The sequence below is a fragment of the Acanthaster planci genome, linkage group LG02 (assembly GCF_054643075.1).
Source record: "Acanthaster planci isolate LZ-2023a linkage group LG02, COTS_SCS, whole genome shotgun sequence".
In the NCBI taxonomy this organism is placed as follows: Eukaryota; Metazoa; Echinodermata; class Asteroidea; order Valvatida; family Acanthasteridae; genus Acanthaster; species Acanthaster planci.
Window position 1 is genome coordinate 25,494,844 of NC_141778.1, and position 19,447 is coordinate 25,514,290.

The window sequence follows — 19,447 nt, forward strand, 5'->3', positions numbered from 1 at the left end:
AATGTAATCGTTCTATAAGCTATTGGGTCTCGTTTCTTGTCTTGAGTCTTGTTCAAGGGAAAGGAACAAAAGCGTTGCTTCACCATTTTCCTTCGTGTTGGCATCATTTATTTGTTTATTTATTTACGGAGTCGAGGTTGGTGCAAGGCCATCAGCAACCTCGACTCCATGGGCTGCGTGCGCGTTCCTTTACTAGCCCCTGGTCGTGTAGAAAATTAATGACACTGACTGGCTATTCAGCATGAATACTTAAACGTAGCCAACCCCACGCGTATTTTAAAAGCTGCACGCTCGCGTCCACGTATTCTCCTGCACGTCACGCACGAATAAATCTGCGTCGCGCGTAAACACACTAACTAAAGTCCTTATTTAAATATCCCAAAAAGTAAGATATTCAGGCCGTGTTCCAGAGTTCGGCTAGGTCTGTTGTCTACGCATCTTCACGCATTTCTAATGGAGTGACGACCTACACCTAGCTCCCTACAAGAGATTGGGACGCAGCCTTGAATTGTACAATACCAGGGGTTAGCTCGCGCAAGGCATGGTGGGAGCCAACATGGCGCAGCAAAATCTTACCCATGGGAACGGTTGGGCCATCAGCCCTTCCCAGCGCCCTGTTCGGGCGCTGGGCGACGAGCGAAACTGTCTTCTAGATTCTGCAAAATAACGGAGACTTAGGACTCTGGATTTAACGTTTAACTTAATTTTTGGAGACGCGCTTGTGTTTAGTGGCTTGCTTTTGTTAGAAAAAAATCAGGATCAATTCGAACAAGTTTACCCTTAACTTTTTACTTATGCCAGTCTACTGTGTGCAAAACTGTAGGCCTACTCTTTTTTTTTTGCAATAAATCAATTTTACTAAAGAACCTTCTGTCTGCATCTAAAATTAGACATATTCTTTTATTCCAAATATAATAATATTTGCGAAAACGACAGCTGAAAGATCTTCTAGAAAGATCTTTTTTTAAAACTGATCTTGTGAAAAATATTTCCCGATTGAACGGTTCATTGCCTTAGTATATTATTGACTTAAACAAAGGAGGCAACCCATCATTCCAAATTGACTGAGCTGACTATTAATAGTCACTGATGGCCAAAAATCAGACAGACCACACGACAATACACTTACTATCTAATGAGTATCATGACAAAGAAGAAAGTCAGATTTACAACACAACGCTATATTTCATATTTTCTTTTCTTCCAAAGCAAAGACTTTTTTTCAAATTCTGTTGACCCTTTCCCCCCTCTGCTCCACTGCAGAGTTACAACTATCGCGTGACTGCTCAAGCATTAAGGCGACGTAGTGAAGTCAATGTGACCTTTGTCGTGGAGTTAAAGGTGCCAAGGCCAATATCGCGCAACGTGCAAATGAACTACACAAAGCAACTTTATCATTAAATCGAAGGATTTGGGAGTTTTAAGAGGTAAAAAACAACATATGTAAAAGACCATCTTTTCTTTGGACATTAGATTTTATAAAGTATATCGTATACAGCAAATATTTGGAAACCAATCCTCTGGGAAGTATGTTCCAGCAGTTAGATGTGTTGACATAGTTGCAGTGGTAAGTTGTAACAGACTACACGCACAGCAGATCAGAGCAACGTCAGAAGCTCCAGTGATATTGAACAACCTGCAACAAGCATCACCTTTACACTGAAAGTTAGTAGCAAATAGTTATACTTGCAACAAAGCGTGCATGGAGCTTGAGGGGGATTCCAATGGTTACAAATCAGCCGACCGATGGTCAAAAGATCGGTGGTCGAGTCACTGTGAAATACGGAAACTACATGTTCGAAGCTACAGCTCGAAAGAAACCCCAGCCTAAAAGAGAACTCAGCGCCTCATTAAGAAGAATCATTCTCCACCCTCATTTTGATCATGTAAATGATAACATGCTTGGGTCTTTAAGAAATTATCAACTACACTCATAACAATGTTTCGAAATCAAAGGCGGCATCAAAATCAAGAAATCTGCAACGCAGGAGATCGAAATTTCTCACGCTCTCTGCATTATAACCTGCAGTGACGCACCATCAATCTTACGGCCGAAGTTCAAGAGAACTTTCAATTACGTGTATGTTAGCCAAACCTCAAATACAACGCGCGCACTGTCCAGAATTTTCATCACTGTTTTTTTGTTTTTGAATATGTTGATAAAAATAAAACAGACGCATCATTCACGTGTCTCAGGCAGTGTCTCACGCACTTGTACGTGGTATCTCATGGTGCGGTGAATCATCACGAGATATGATCAGATTTATTGCTAATAGTCTGCTTTGCGTAATTTGACAAGTAAACCAAAACGGGCCTAAATTTAGCCAAAATAACTTTCACTTGGTCCATTCTCGTGGATGACACTTCCGGCCAATCGCGCAGAGTCACTCCGAAGTGCACTGGATGTGAAGTTGAATATAACACATCTGCAGGCGGGTTCCAAATGCTGGGTTGATATGTCAACTTGAACGCGTAAAGGCACGTCTACGGGAAATGGCATCATGTTCCGGTATACACACGGTGGACAATGCACTACAACGCTCAGGTAACAATCCAACATCGGATCACTTCCACTCCAGCTCATAATGTTATTTCCGCATGCAGCATGGTTGTGTTTTTTTTTTCTCCTCTACCTCAGAAAAGTTCATAATACTAGGGACCAGTCCAGGACTGTTTGTTGAAGTCGTTATCCACCTACGCTTGTCTGGTACGTCTATGTGCTTTGCAACAGCTCTCACACGGCCTCTATACTTACAAACGTCTGTAGCAATTAAAAGTCAGTAAACTAAGCTGGGAAATGTCTGAATTTGAGGGGAAAAAATCAAATCAAATTAAAAATGATCAAAAAATAAAACAACCATACATCCGTTATGTTTGGCAGACGTTTTTGGACCATGTTACTAACACTTTAAATCATAGCATCTAGCCATTGCCACTTAATAATCCAACACATGCAGAACTAGGCTAAAGAAAAAGAGCAATTAAGTGCCAATCTGATTGGTCTGAAGTTTGACATGTGATCTTGCAATCAGTCCCGTGGAGTCTTGTGATGGTGCGCCCCATGTCTTCCTGGACTGGATTTACAACGTGCAAAATGATTCTTTTAACCAATCATTAAAATGTTCCAAGGGAAACTCTTATGAAGGGGCCAAAACCTGGAGGCACTGTATTACGTAGTGCAAGGTTGAAATGACGTCAGCAATAGGAATCCGAATTCCAGAGCTGACATGCTGCGCCGCAACGGTTGCGATCGTTTCTAACAAAATGAGTGGAGAGTAAATACAGGGACCCAGCTTATCTGTCAAGACAAACTCCTCCGATTGCCACCGACTGCTGACCTTTCCGATTCTATCGACAAAAGAATGTTATTATTCGGCAATCAGACTCGACAAATAGACTAAGACTGAATTTTATGGAAGATAGGTGAAGATTACAGAACTCTATCACGCTCTATTTAGGGTCAAAGGTTCACTCTTTACTCTTGCCATGGTGGCTTTTTAAAGGGTCCTTGTGTTTGATTAGTCGGGGTCGAAGGTAAAGGACAGGCGAATAATTATTGCAAAAGCCAGTGCCAAAGTTGGACAGAGGCTGGGATCATCACTTTGCATCAAATTTTTGGAAAAAGTTTAAAGGCATTATACCTACACACACACATTACATGGAGACAGAGGGACACAGCAGCAAGTCTTTGACACTAAATTATGCTTCACTGTACTCTTAGTTTTGGCTTATAGAAACCTGTTCAAAGATTTAAATCCTAGTTGAATAGTATGCACTTTTGAGACGGTTCATAATAATTGGCGCCATTGGAAACTGTGATGGAGAATGTGTGACCTCCTCGCAAGACAAGTGCAAATTCGAAAAAGGTGAATGCATTTCGACCAAGGTGAAATTCGCCGCCAATGCCAAGTGACGCGAATTAGAGTCGGTCTCATTTTCACGTTGGGTGCATAATAAGCCAGCAAATGGCTGTATGGATAACCAATCCCTTTTGCCACCTCCCCCCCCCCAAAAAAAAAAAGTGGACAAGAGGAGAAACAAAGGAGGGAGAACGCGATACCCTTTCTCACCTTGCCAAGATTTTCCCGATTATAGTGCCAACTTTGATGGGGTGGAGTCCTTGTTCATCGGTATATTGAGGTATCGTTTTTCCGGCCCTACCCCCATCGTGCATAGGCCTACATAATGCAAATGGTGCAACTTCCTCCATTTCCAAGCCCAAACGGTTAGGCCTAGCCTATCACGAGCCCCTAGCCCTGTAGCAACTGGGTGACAAGCGTGTCCCAGCCCTTTGGGGCTATGATTAAGATCATGCCGTGCTATGACTTGACATTTATCAAGAGAAACATCGATTTGGGGTGCATTCCGTTTTACGAACTTTCTGAATTCAACTGTTGAAAGAAATGCGTTGCATATGCCAAAAGTGAATATTTTATTACCTTAATATTAGGTTATCATTGATTCACTCGAGGTTTCAATTAGCTTTAGTGTGTCATTTTTAGAAATATTTTCTATTCAGGACTGTTGTTAAATTTTAATGCATACTGCTATTCTTCTGTTCGATATACGCATGGAACATTTTATCGTGTATGCACAGCATAATTTTTTATCATGATTACTAGCAAAATAATGATTGTATATCATGTTTATGTTTGTTGGAATCATTATGACAAAACGGAAAATGATATCTGATAAACTGCACGCAGTAACATTTTACAGTTGCAGGTGTTCTTCTCAGCTGGACTCGCGGAGCTTCTGATACTTCGACGGCGCCTTTCAAAATGAATCTGAACAATCTGGAGTCATACTCGAGACATTACAATTTTTTTCTGAAGGTGGGACGCGATTCGCCATTGTAAAATGTTTTTCTTACACAATTACAATAACTTACGACTTTCCTTACTCCCCAATACTTCGTTCAAGCCAAACGACCAACAGAACTCTTTTTTATGCTTTGAAAATCTTCGCAACTCCAGTAACGTGATTACACTAAATGTAACGGAACATGTTACTTTACACCTAGAAAAAAAGCATTAAACAGCAAAGTGTTACCTGTATGGAATGTTTTTCGAGTAATGAAGTATGTTTTTGAGATTAAAAGTACCAAGGCAACAAGATTAACCACTTCCCTTCATTGTAGAACGGAGAAATGTTGACGCCAAAATAGCATTCTGTCTGAACGAAATCTCACCGAAATAACTCTCAGTAATGTTCGCCCACACTCAAGTGTCGATACAGTATAGCTGAATACGGTTTATTCACCCCCAGATCTCATCTTTTGGTTTCCTGTATGCATGATCGAACAAATAGAAGCGAGGAGGCGCACCTGTGAAATCCTGGAATTCTGGTCATCAAGCTTGTACAGCTTGGGAAGTCTGGTCCACTTTTTATCGATACCAGTGCAATCGTGGACGGAAGATCCACGCAATAACGTCTGCGGTTTTCACATTTTGAACTTGCATTAAAAACTTTTTGTGCTGCCATAAAACCTACAGGAACATGGAGAGGGCAAAGTGCCTCGTGAAAAGCTCTCGAAATTTCTCCTTTTTTTAACTGACCACAAATGGGAATCTTGCTTTAATCCTAACCCATGCCAAAACTGCATACACCACTTGTGTTCAGAATAATCTATGCTGGTACTGATCACACTGCACTGAAAGGAGAGTGAGTTGATGATGCCGCATCAGTGCTGTTAAACACAAGCAGGAAAGGGGAGAGAACGATCAAATTCAATCAAAACTATTCCGAATTTTTGGTGAACTCAAAGTACACGTATCTTGCAATGATGATAGACAAGCAATATAAACTCGCCGTTATGTCTCCCCCCCAAAAAAACAAATAAATAAATAAAAGGAGAAGAAAGCCCAAAGGAACAACAAAAAATGTACAAAACAAGTGCACAGAGCTTGTATTGGAAGTTCCATCAACTCTACGTACCAGATGACAGAACTTCCAGCCGGAACATGAGGTTATATCTTCCTTCCGAATACCAGTGAATGAATGAAAGTGACCTGTTGTTACAACGCACAATACATTTAATCTTCCCTGTGGAAAGTTAGGTACACTATATATATGCCATTGGCATTCTAAGCAGAAGAGCGATTTTATCGAAGACCCATAATTTCAACGATTGATCCATCTTCCAGAATTTGGGCTCCTCCTGCCGACATGATGGCATTACCCTCCTCTGGAAGAAAGCCAGACTCTTTGATGCCCTTGCCTGCGTTTCCAAGACGATTTGAGAATTCCATTGGGAACATCGAGTCGAAAAATTAACAATCCATTTATAATCTTTGGTAACAGAGAGGGAAGAGGGGGTTGAAACCCCTCTTCCTCTCTTGAATTCGCTTCTGAGATTTATGACTGCATAAAGCAGTAACCAACGCAGCGTGTGGTGCGTACATACAATCGAAAGGGGAAAGGGATCCTTTAAAACTATCTTCAGAAAGGTTTATTGGTGTAATGTACAAAGTTCTCTTTTTCTTCAGTTCGCTTTTCAATCTAAGATCACTCTTCAAACAAGAATTGAGATCTTTGGAACATTTAGTACAATTCAATGTACCAGGTCATGTCTTTGTCACTGCTAGGTTACCATATTACGCATGGGCGTAAATCCTAGGGGGTGGTGGTATGTATCCCCCTCGCCTCTTTTTTTTTGGGGGGGATAGGCTATTGAATCAGCCCCCACTGTTTTTTGGAGAGTGAAGATTAAGGCGGATTGTGAAGAATATTTCAGGCTTCCAGCAACTAAATGCATTTGATATCAGTCAAAGAAAGGAAAAAAACAATTTTGAAAAGCCATAAATAAATATGCCATTCTGAATTCCGAATACATATTACAGATGTACATCAATACCATGAACATCGACCTCTATATAGAGTCACATGGCGCCCCCCCCCTTTTCAAATTGTCGCGACTGGGTATCCCCATCTTTCTCAATCCACCATCCCCCCGATTAATTCCAGCACAAATTTACGCTACCGATATTAGGATCCAGCTAATAAACTGGTAAAAATGTACTGCCCCTTGTGGTATAGGTTCTGGATAATGTAGTAACAGCATGTAACGTACATGTGTGTACATGTACATGTACATGTACACACATGTATGAGGGGTTTAATGGTAGAATTTTATATTAGTTTCTTGAATTTTGGCGGCATGGAGGGGGGGGTCAATCACCTATAGTAGATCCGCCAATGGCGACAGGTGATTGCTGTGTCATGTTTTACTTTCCTACATCCTAGCTTTTGGTGTTTACAAAATGATGCCTTATCATGTAGTCATGGTGGGAGCTGTGCCTCTTCTTGTTTTGAAATGAATACTGACTGTCGTCACGTGGCCGAGTTCCTGAAATGCATAGGCATCTCTTACTGGGGGGCGCGTGGAGGTGCGGGGATAATGGAAGAGACGGGACCATTTCTTAAAAAGTTGTACACTATTTTGAAGTTGTATTCAAACTTGAAAAAGCAATTTTTAAAGACAGTATCTACAGGTTTTTCCCCCAAGTGTGAGTAATGCGTGCAGATGGAGTCAACATTTTGCACGATAATATTGTGGTACATGTACATTATAATGAGGCAAGCGAAGAATAACCTTTCACTAAGAAAAACAACCAACACAACCTAGAAGCACTGCTTGCAAATGTGCATCCGGTAAATTGTGATGGCTTCCATAATCTCAACTGTTTTTGAACACACTGTGGATGTTACCCACCGATTCAAACCTTCCCACTTTGGGGACCTAGATCCCCGCTCTAAAAAATCCCTTGAAACATTGTTCTGCGACTTCCATAGTTGATTCCAGCGATATCTTTAATGCGGCACTGCCTTTACTAGCATTAACAATCCAAAAAAGTTCAGTGATGTGAGGGCACTGCAAATTCAACTTAAAACCACAACAGCCAAAGGCTACACCGTTTTTTTCGTCTAACAGAATTTTGTAAACGTGAAACTTCCGGCCGACAATTCAAGCATCCTCGTGTCCCATTTAAACGAATAGGAGCCAATTCTAAAAGTGGAATTTACACAAAACAATAATTATTTGTGGCGACAGAGTCTTTGAAATATGGAATGAGTAACCTTCGATGCACAAAGGAGTAACAAAACAGGGATTAGATGGAAAGATATCCGGCAATTCTTTAGTCAACACTGAAGAAGAAGCAAATTCTCACAATTTGAACAAAGGAATGTATCGATTTGTCGAGAACACAACGGTGAACATGACTTCGGTCGTTTTACGTGAGGGTATTTCCGGTTTCAGAAACCAAACTTGGTAGCAGATCGTCAGAGAGGTACCATATTGAATCAGATACGTGAAGGTGAAACTATACACTTTTCTGCGAGGGCAGGATGGGGGAACCTACGAGTAAATACATGGGCTATCATACAAAGTATCCGTACTTTACGATACGTTCATAGAGTCCAGCCTGTACTGTAACGCATGCAAAAATGTTTAGGTGACGATTCTTTCATACCCTAGAAAAATTAAAATGTAACTTCACCAGTGGCGTAACCATGATGGGGGGGGGAGGCGCAGCGGGGACGTGCCGCCACGGACATTTGAGTCCGTTGAATTTATGTAGCTATAGGCAGCTGCAGCTTATTTTCTTGTGGTGCCCCCTTGAAAAAATGTGTGCACCCCCGGGTGCCCCCCGGATAATTAGCCCTTATACTTCAGTGAGCTGTAATGACACCGATTAGAAGAAAAAACATTGGCTGTTGCTATTTTACACTAAGACATGGGTATGGACATCACGGGGCGCCCTCACAAATACTGGCTGGACTGGGGTACAGGGAAAAGGATGGGTTCGCAAGAACGAGGCAAGACTTTCAAGTTGTTAACTTTGTAATGGCGGGGGAATGTTCCCGAGGGCGGAAGGGGGTCATTTGGGTGACACAAAACTGTGGGTTATTGTTATTATTTGTTCAGAACATAAAGCGGAAAATGCTTATTTGGCCCTGATGTGTGTAACGGCCCTGCCTCAATAAATCCTCAATGACACCTTGCAGGGAATCTGGAGAACAATCGCAACCAAACAAAATCTACTTATGTTCTCAATGACTCATTCCATAGCACCGTCTGATACCTGCTAAAACTTTAGAAACCACCTCCAAGGCGACGTAAAGAAACTACAAAATGAGCGAAGTCTTCAAAAAAGAAAGAAAGAGACATTTACATCATCAACAAAAGGAATAATACAAAATGATTAAATTGATCGGGTTTCGGAGACGTCATGTACTGTTATAATTAGATCGACATCACTGGGATTGTCCAAGGAAGGATTATCTCATTGTTTTCTTTTGAGCTCAACGTGTCTAGCTTTCAAGCAATCTGAATAAAACAGTTCAAACCCAACGAGCAAACAATAGCAATGACTTGACAAACTGGACAAGTCATAATGCCACTTTACATTTACAATGCTCTTTATTTATTTATGGTTGCCAAGGGTAACGTTGTCTGGTTGAGCGCTTCAGTTGTCCCTACACAACCGCGCCAAGTCGGTGATCAAGTTTTTTTGACGTCATTTGCCTGTCCTTCCTTTGATTGGTTGGTATCATAACGGCTGGGTCAACACGCGTCAGGTGTCTAGTGTAGTCCGCCCACGTGGGGATGTGTGCAAAGTGTACATGTACATGTACATGTACTGTACACAACAGCTTTACATATTGTACAATGTGCATGTGCTGTGCGTGCGGCAATGGAAGTCTGCACACTCGGACGTGATGAGAGTTCAGTTTTGCTGGGGAATTTGTGAGAGAATATAAACACCGTTCAACTGGAAATTGAGTTGCAGACAGTTTTGTCATAACACGACCGGGGACCGCTCAAACTCAGCTCTAGAAACAAACTTGAACAGCGGTAGGAGAAAAGCCCCTAATTACTGACAATAAAGTTCACATCACTGGGTTCCTCCAAGCGTGTCAGTTTCCAAGGGCGCAATTTAGTTTGCAAGAAGCTCCCACACACGGTTTGGACATCGAGTATGGCCACGGCGGCTGTGGAGATGATGCAGGATGACGACCCAACGGCGGTATTTGGAGGCGAGGGACTGCTCACGGAGTTCTTGGTCAAGAATGAACCCGACTTTTTCGCAGCACCCAACACGATGGAGAATTGGCAAGAGGTAAGTAGTCCAGCTGTAATCGCCATCATGATTTCATAATTTCTAAATTTCTGTAATGACCAACTATCCATGAGTTGGTCGAGATATGTTTGACCCATTTCTCTGTTGCCGAACCTGCTTTTGAATCCAAATTTTAAACTGAATTGAAAATAAAAAACCGAGCTTTGATTTGCATCTCTTTAATTTGCCTGAGTCTCAAGCAGAACTGCATAACGGTAAAAAATATAGAAAGGGTGTGAAATTATGGAAATTGGTCTTTTCAATTACTATACTTTTGCATCAATGAACTTTTCTGACTACATCATTTTTTATAAAATGAGTAAGAAAAAGTGTCATTTTCTATCAACATAAACATCACATAATGATAAACATTACATAATGATAACAGTGGACACATTTATTGGCTGAAATGAATAAATAATGTTTGAGTAACTCCCAAATTGTTTTTATGCCAAGTGGAAGAATGTGTTAACTGTAACATTGGACTCATTCAGCCGAACATCTTACTATTGTTACAGATTGTCAAGGCAAAATCTTGCACCTTTTTCTGATAAGTGACTGACAACGTATGTCAGGAGTTTATTTAGCAAGTAGGCCTATTAGTATTCTTTTTTGCATGTGTGGTAGCCATTAAAAAGTATTCATATCAATTTTAAGATGTACGCGTATTATTCAAAATGTAATTGAAAAGTCCACAAATCCGACATTTTGTCTCTAAATGAAATGCAGGGTGAGCTTGACAGGTATCTCCAAAGACCAGAGACAGCAAGTCCAGGCACAATCCTTGCCAACAAACTGAGGCGAGAAAGTGCATCTCTCATGGATGATTTCTTTGATGAGAGTGACTCCAAATTCTCCTTCAACATCAGTGGAAACCTCAACGTGGTCTTCCCCCAGACGCACCACTACCAGTGTGCCAAGTCTGAGTCCTATTCACACGACCTGCCTGCATGCAGTATAAATGGTAACACCAACCCCTGCATCATGGGTCAACAGGACAGTTTGGGCCACAATATGCCACCCTCACCCATGGAGGACATGAACAATAACTTTCCCATCACCATTAACGGGGTCTCCATCAAGACCGAACCGCAGGACTCTTACCCATCCCACTGCAAACTCATGTCGCCCAACATGCACATCAAGTCTGAACCGATGCCAAACCATCAGCAGTACACACCCACCACCATGACTCCTGACTGCATGCCAGGGTTTCCTACAGGCATGGACTTCCATCAAACGGTGGCCCCACAGACCCAGTTCAACCATCAGCCTTTTACAAACTCTGTCTTTGGAATGCCCCCCACGCCACCCCATTCCCAGCCTGGGTCACCAGCTGATCTACCCCTTGAATTCACCAGTCACCCATTGCGGCCACCTCCCCCACCGTACACCATTGCAGTCATGAACAAACAGGACAATAAACCAACCACAGTCCTAAAGTACAACAGAAAGAATAACCCGGAACTCGAAAAGAGAAGAATTCATCATTGCAACTATCCAGGTAAGTCACTGAAGTCATTTTATTCTGAGAGTGTAGTTTAATTTCATGGTACCAAAATTATTTCTCTTTGCGAGCTGAATAGTACAAACCAGCTTTGAAATCTTTTTCATATAGTATTAGCTATGTCTCTTTAACAAATCATGTTGAGTTCTTGCACAAGGGTCGTGTCAACTCATGACAGCTTGCCAACCAACTGAAATTTGCCGTACAAGTACAAAAGTTGTGAGAAAGACCACTGACTGGTTGTGAGAGAGTGAGGGGGAGAGCCGATTAACCTCGGGTCAGCATGGTGCTTAAAGGCTATATGCTGACCTCTTGGTCAGAGCGCAGGCAACAAAAGCTGTCCCTGTGTGCCCTTCGACTGTCACAGGGTGAACAGCGCGGCCTTGATGAAGTACCAAGTGCCTGAAAGACTAGTATCTACCTTTTTAGGTTTCAAATTGAACTGATGTAATTTGTACTCCACTGCACAAACTGGAATTCCCCCTCTTCTCGCATCGAAAAGCTCAGACAAAAGAGACCTCTGAAAACAATTCTAAATTGACATTTGCTTTGGTGTAAATTCCGAGGCTCCAAAAAGGGGCAGCGTGTTCACAACACCATTAAGCGGATTTATTCAAATGACAGTAAAATTCAGTCTCTGCTTTGGGGACACATTTTTGGGCTTGGACTGCTTTCACTGTTTCCACATGATCAGAATCAGTTGCAGCATGAAAGGAGGCATGTCCACTTTCTTTTTTTCTTCTGGAAGGATCCAGGTCTACCTACTGATGAATTTCCTTTAACACGGGCTAACAAAATTTCAGCTGCTTAGGAACGGTTCAGAGCAAAACTCTTACACCAGTGACTGCATCAACGATCAAACAAACTGAAGGATTATAAGATTTTGTGTTACTAAACCATAGGCCAGCATGCTTCAATTCACCAACTTGTTGATATAACCACTGAAAAATATTGCTGTAGTTATTCGTTGACTGTTCCAATTGTTGCTGTGTGATGTCCTGATTGATAGAAAGGCATTTCACTTCATTTGATGATTCCTGTTAGGTTGTACATGTACTAGGCTCCTGTAAAACCTGCGCATGACTGGTCTGCATTTCTAGCAATAGATGCTGTGAACGTGCCTGGAGCTTAATGCTTCACCAACTTCAAGGCTACCATTCCAGTCCATTCTTCTCTATGGCAAAAAAATCTTTTTGATATCAGCCTCCACGCAGTGTACACAGTTTTCTATAAAGCTTTATTGTTGAAGTGTGATTTATGATAGGTTCATTGGCTCCCAACAGTAACCTGACGCAGGGGGCCTTTTATGCACAATTCCATTTGCGTAGGCGAGAACGAGACATAATACAATTGTGAAGTGTGCGGCTAACCTTGCCATTTGCAGAAACATAATAAAATACCTCAGAGTTACTGCTGGAACAGAACCAGTTCTTTGTTTGTTAAGCTATGAACTTCAACTTCTTCAAAGAAATCAGGAAGCAGATTTGCCATTAATCAAAAAGGGAACAGTATGTTACAGTATTGTAACCATACCACATTTGAAATGATTTCAGGACAATTGATGAACTAAACATTAATTTATTATCATATTGGAAATCATGTCCTTAAAATGATAAGGCATCAACTTACATGTTATCAATCCATCACAGAATTTGTATCTTTTTGTATCTTTAACAAGGCTGCCTGTACCACTGTTTTACAAAGAAATTTCTCCAGTTTCAAGACTCTACTCAAGTGAATCGTTCTGTAACAGGCACTGCTTTGGAGATAATTCAGTTCATTTTTAATGCATTTTTGAATTGTTTAGTAGAGAAACAGTATTACTTTGCATGGTTTCTCTATATTTAGAAAGATGGTCAAGCAATGTTGTATGAAAGTTTATTTATTCGATTAGAAAAGCACGTCTTTTACCTTATTCAGGAAAAGTCCAAGAACCAAATTACTCCAAAAGGAAAGCATGGCATAAAACTGGCAGTCAATTAGTGGTTTAACAAGAATGTGGACTTTTGTGACCAACTACACAGAATTCCACAGGTTCTGGCACCCATAGAGACAATAATTATAACCTCCCTTTGACCTGAGCCGTCCCAGCTGTTGTATCATGGCTACATTACCAGGCCTTTTTGGTCAGGCCAACCACCAGTTACAAAGCCCTGCATGATCTCTGTAGGCTGTATCTTTCTGTTAAATTAATTCTTTTATGACCCCTTTTTTGTTTTTGTTGGGATGGGACTACTAATTGACCATGTGACATATGAAAAAGGGGGTAATACACAAACAACTTACAGAATGCGGGTTGTCTTCAGTTGTTTTCTTGAGCAGGTGTTTGATCACCATGGAGGTTTTTTGCAAGATTCTGAAACGGCAAACGAAAAACAAAATACAAGCAAGGCATCAAGAACCATTTCTTCTCAAGTCTGGAGGTCACTGCCATTTACACTGTATATTTGTTCTAATGCAAACCATGGAGCTATAAATGCAAACATCATGTAGAGATAAAACATAAGATCCGGAAGCCAAAGTTCCAAAGACATCTGTGGATCCATTCCTGCAAGCCACAACTGTGTCAAGAATAAATATGTACACTTTGACAGGAAGCATAATTTACCACACATCAATCATTGGAATTGATATATCGAAACCAAGTGATGATTTACTAGGCTCAGATTGTCAACACTGTAGTCCTTAAAATAGTTGTAGAAATCTAATACGTTTTTAATTTGAGGACAGCACGGACTTAGAACTAATTTTCTTTTTATTACTTACATTCCGTGCATGCAATAGATTCTGTAGATTTTGAAAATCTGCTCCAGTATTATTACGATTGATCACCTAAAAATGGTGATTTCTAAGGCAGAATGTTTTCTCTGTGTTGGTGTTAGTATTCCCTAAAAAGCCATCCACAGATTTACTGTACTTTCAATCATGGCAAAAACTTTTTAAAAAGGGAGGTCCAGTTTGTGACACCGAGGCTTAAGTCTCCATATCAATCAGAGCAGCACAGCTCCTGGTTGGGCAAATTTCTGGATGTCATTCACCCCTAGAATCTAAATGACCTTTGTCTCCATGAATCATTGGGAGCAAATCTATCCCATTTGATCTTGGCCAAATGGCCCTCTTAAAAAAAGAGGAAAAAAAAGAAAACCACTTCCTTTCCACTGTGTAAATTGAGCAAGCAGATTCCCTTATCAAGCAGAGTGCCCATAGGCTAAGAACACCATACACCTGTGCTAAGTCCCTATTCTGAACCCTCTAGGTCTATGTAATACCCAGCAAAGCCTCCTCGATTATTGGGAAAGACTGTTTTTTTGGTCAATTGATGGAGAGGGCCTGGGGCATGATATTACAGCCCATAATGGGATTTTGATATGATTTGTGGTAATAACATGGCCCATGTCTGTTTATGTTCATTACTGAGTGAAATCGATGTGAGGTTGAAATCAGCACAGATTCACCGAGATCAGCATTTATTTAGCAGCAACAATACTCAGAAGTTATTCATCTGTTTCAAGTTATGTGTAGCTTTTAGGTTGCACTGTAATAGTTACCTGTCACACAATTTTCAATTAATTTGTCTCAGTAACGCTGGAAATCAAAGTTGATTTGATGTTTTATTTCAAAGAAGTACCCTAAAGACTTTGAAGGTACTAGGTCTGGTGTTTTCTCAAATTTCTGGAAGCTGAAGTAGCTTGACAACAATGAATAATCAGTTGGCTTTTTTAATCTGCTAATTCTGCAGGATGCATTAAAGTTTACACCAAGTCTTCCCATCTGAAGGCCCATCAGCGCATCCACACCGGTGAGAAACCTTACTTCTGCTCTTGGAATGGCTGCCAGTGGCGATTTGCCCGTTCTGATGAGGTGACGCTCCACTCACGCAACCACACCGGAGCTAAGCCTTTCAAGTGTAAGATCTGTGAGCGCTGCTTTTCTCGTTCTGACCACCTCTCATTGCACATGAAGCGCCACCAGGAAAAATGCAACAGCAAGGCCCAGGCTGCATCAAATTAGACAACTGTCCTCATCGTTAATTGCAGAAATCCTGTGATTTAGATGTTTTCAGTATTTTGCAGTTAATAAAACCTTCTGAAAAAAACAGAGTTGTTCAAAAACTTTGGGGTCATGGGCATTTGATCAAGTTGCATCAAAAGATGTTGCTTTTAAAAATCGGCACACAGAATTTTTCACTAAGATATGATCAGAGCCTGGTCACTGATAACTTGATAGCTGGTTATTTTTGTTATGAGACTCAATATTTGAAAAACTTGAAAATTATTTGCCACTGTCTCTAGCGGTTTGTTTGAGCAACTAAGTATCAAAATTGGAACCTTTCTCAGTGACTAAAGCTAAATGTGCAAATGGAGCAACATTAAGTCACAGCAAGGCATAATACTGCATTTTGGTAGAGGAATACTGTAAAGTTATGTAAAATTGTAAATAAATTGTACAAACCTATAAAGCAACTCATAAATTCACAGGATGACAACATGTAATATTACTGATTTGTTATCTCTGGGCACTTCTTTTTCAAACATTCCACTGTTTGATCAAAATAGACATAGGAAGCTAAAAACGAAAATGCATTTTCCATTGATCTATAGCCATTTTAATTTTTTCCCACTTGATTTATTCTTCTTTTTATTGAGAAGGCATGGATTACACTGATATTATAATAAGGTAAAGGGTAATACTCAACTTCATACACGAACTCTACTAACTATAAATACAAAGACAAAGTCTACCGGTAATCATAATGACTTCCTGAGATAAGGAGATATGACAGATTTTATTGCTAATCACTGAACACCCAATGCATCCTAACAACATGTATTCTCTTGATGGACTTCAGCCAGCTGGGATAAAAAGTGCTGCTTCTGTCAAAAGGAAGGTTTTTGTCAATCAAACCATAGTACAATAACCTTTAACCAGTAAAACAACCTCTTGTCTTCACAATGGTTTCAATTCTGTGGGATTACAACTGGCAGTTTTATTTGCCTACTGATACTCCAGAGGTCCCAATATTAGGCAACATTGTATACTTGCATGACGATACAAAAATGGTCAATGGGAAACAATGCTTATGGTACCATTACATGTACAAATTTAATGCTTTATGGAAATAAACCCTTGTAGTGATGTCAGTACAGTGTAGAACAAATTGGAGCAGTTCGAGTGCCAGAGAAGATGACACTATGTTCTTCACTTTAGTACGAACTCTTGCTAGACAATAACTGAAGGTTTGCTATGAAGAATTACCTGTGCCAGAGCTCAAACGTCTCTCGACTTTCTGGGGACTGGGCACTTGACTCCTATGTGTTGCCATGGGAAAATCAGACTCTAATCTTCCTGTAAATGCAGTACTGCTGTGCAATTCTATAAATATTTATAATGACCTCTGCTCTTAGTCACTGGAGTAGCAACTGAAAACAAACATGTATGCCTCCGGCAGCGACCTGATGAAGGTTACTTCCGATTCATACTTGTGCTTAATTGTATCAATAATCTTTCAGGCTCTTTTTTAGTGTTTGTGATTCAGTCTTTAAAATGACAAATGATATCGGTGATATCATGTATTAATTTTGATGTAACTTCATAGTCTTTCTTGAAATTGTACACTGTTTCTAGGAATTTATGAACACTGACAAAGGTATTGTCTTTCTGTAAACATGCCTCATTTTCAGAAGTAAGCTTGCATTTTTCCATGCTCTTTCAAAACAGTCTTCCACTTCAAATGAAAGGATCCTTTCCAGTCTTTTAGGCTCATTTTCACAATATGAAATTACAAGTGGGCTGCATCACACCATCAATCACACTATGCTTTTGACTTAAGTTGGCACTATTAGAATAATTCTATTTGATGAGAATAAAGTCATAATATTAAGCTTTCAATTATACTTGGGAAAGATCAACATGCTGGCAAACCTAATGAAATGAAATACCTGCTGGAATACTTTTCGGTAATCTAGATGCAAGACGGCCCTTACTAAAGGATAATCTGGTATAGGTAGAAACAATTAAGTCTTAGGAAATGTACAAATAATATCAGTGTATTTTACTTACAATTTCAAAAGTCCCAGTTTGTTTTGGAAAAGCGAATGCACTTTCTAGAGCCAGTTGGCTGTATTAGGATTTAAATCCCATGCAGATGCTGATTCTCAGCAAATGCTCTTAGACCACGGCTATTATTTATATGTGATCTCTTGTGAATGTACATTTTCACTGTATATTTTTGTAAATGTAATATGCCTCCTTAACTGTCTTTGCATACTTTTTTAACTAACGGACCAGCTTCCATGTTTTTATGGGATGTGTAAATTGTAAAGGATTAATTTAATGTAAATACATATATTTTTACCATCATTTGAAGTACTTACTTGTATGAAACTCTACTTTTTCACTTTTGAAAAGCAAATCTCACTGTATAATTTTTTACCGACGATGAAACCCGCCAAAATTTGTACAATAAAGTTGAGGATACTCAAACAGTGAAAGAAATACTGCCCTGGTAAACCTGTGCTTTTTGGTCGAGTCCGGGCGGCCTGTTCTTGACACGGGTTTTGTGTTCTCGCGCTCGAACGGCGGGAACACGACTCAAGAACAGTGTTCTCGGAACAGGATCACACACCACAGTCCTCGTCAGAGTTGCACAGGAACACACGGGAAAACTCGTGAGAGTTTGATTTTTGAACTGCAAAGAGTAGAGAGATGGCTTCCAAAGCCAGAGATAATGGGAATTTTTTCAAAATTAATTTAATTATTTTCCATGACACAGAAATGAATGTTCCTGTTTAAATAGAAAAGAATTCAGCCCATCCAAACATTAACTCTCGAATAACGTACATGGACACGGCTGTGTTGCATGCTGCTTGGCACTAACTACCAGCAATAACCGGTTGTTTGTTCCTGGCGTTCGAGCGCGACCCACGCACAACAAATTGTGTTGTTCGTGAACATACGAGAACAAGTCGCCCGAACTGAGCCTTCTAGTCTTGATAAAAATACAGTCTACATTTTATTAGTGTGACACAGAGCATGTACGGTACATCTACATAATTTCGGACCTAATGACACATTGTCAAATGATTTTGATCACCATGATAATATGGATGGACATTCTCTTAAAACGGAAATAAAGTATTATGTAAAAGCCCTTTCAGAACTATTACACCCTTTGTCCTTTCCAGTGACAGGGTTGCATCATTCTTTTGCTAAGCAGTCAGAGCGCTTGTTCCTTCTTTCTCGTCTCTGGCAGGTTTGTTTCTCAGACTCAGACAATGGAGGATGACTCCATCACTTCACCCTTCCCTGATAAGTTGAAATACTCTCTCCCTTCCCATGCAAATGAAATGCAATGAAAAGTGGTCCAAACAGCTGCCTTTTTTTAGGAGTCTGAGGAAGAGGGGTAGCCTGCTTCAGAACTACTTTGTTGTGTAAAAACATGCAATGCACCAAAATAACAAGAATGAGTAAACACAGTATTCTACATGCATGAACATGTAATTTTGGCTGTAAAATCCATTTGCAAACACAGTTCCAACAACCTGGTTGCTGGGCATTAAAACCGGCATTAAGTTTCTTGTTCAAACTTTGGTAAATGCCTTAACGCAGGATCGGCCTTTATAATCAATTATGTTTGAGGAACAGCCGCCCTTGCCTGGTAAAATTCCAGGTCATTTGTAAAAAAGAAAAAGAAACTTAAATAGATACCCAATGCAGATGGTCACTATGCATAAGACCACACATGTACATGTGAAAGATAAAACCTTTGTTGCACGCTTAACAGTGATTCATTTTGACATTCAAGCTCATAGAATTT

The 19,447-nt window shown here is 40.3% G+C and overlaps 1 protein-coding gene across 1 annotated transcript; it reads left to right on the plus strand.

Moving 5' to 3' along the window:
* The first annotated feature begins 9,633 nt into the window (after nt 1-9,633).
* On the plus strand, nt 9,634-18,126 carry LOC110975897 (Krueppel-like factor 5). Its single transcript, XM_022228768.2, has 3 exons — nt 9,634-10,124; nt 10,854-11,628; nt 15,371-18,126. The coding sequence occupies exons 1-3, from the start codon at nt 9,984-9,986 to the stop codon at nt 15,640-15,642; spliced, it is 1,188 nt and encodes a 395-aa protein (XP_022084460.2). The 5' UTR covers nt 9,634-9,983; the 3' UTR covers nt 15,643-18,126.
* The last annotated feature ends 1,321 nt before the right edge of the window (nt 18,127-19,447 follow it).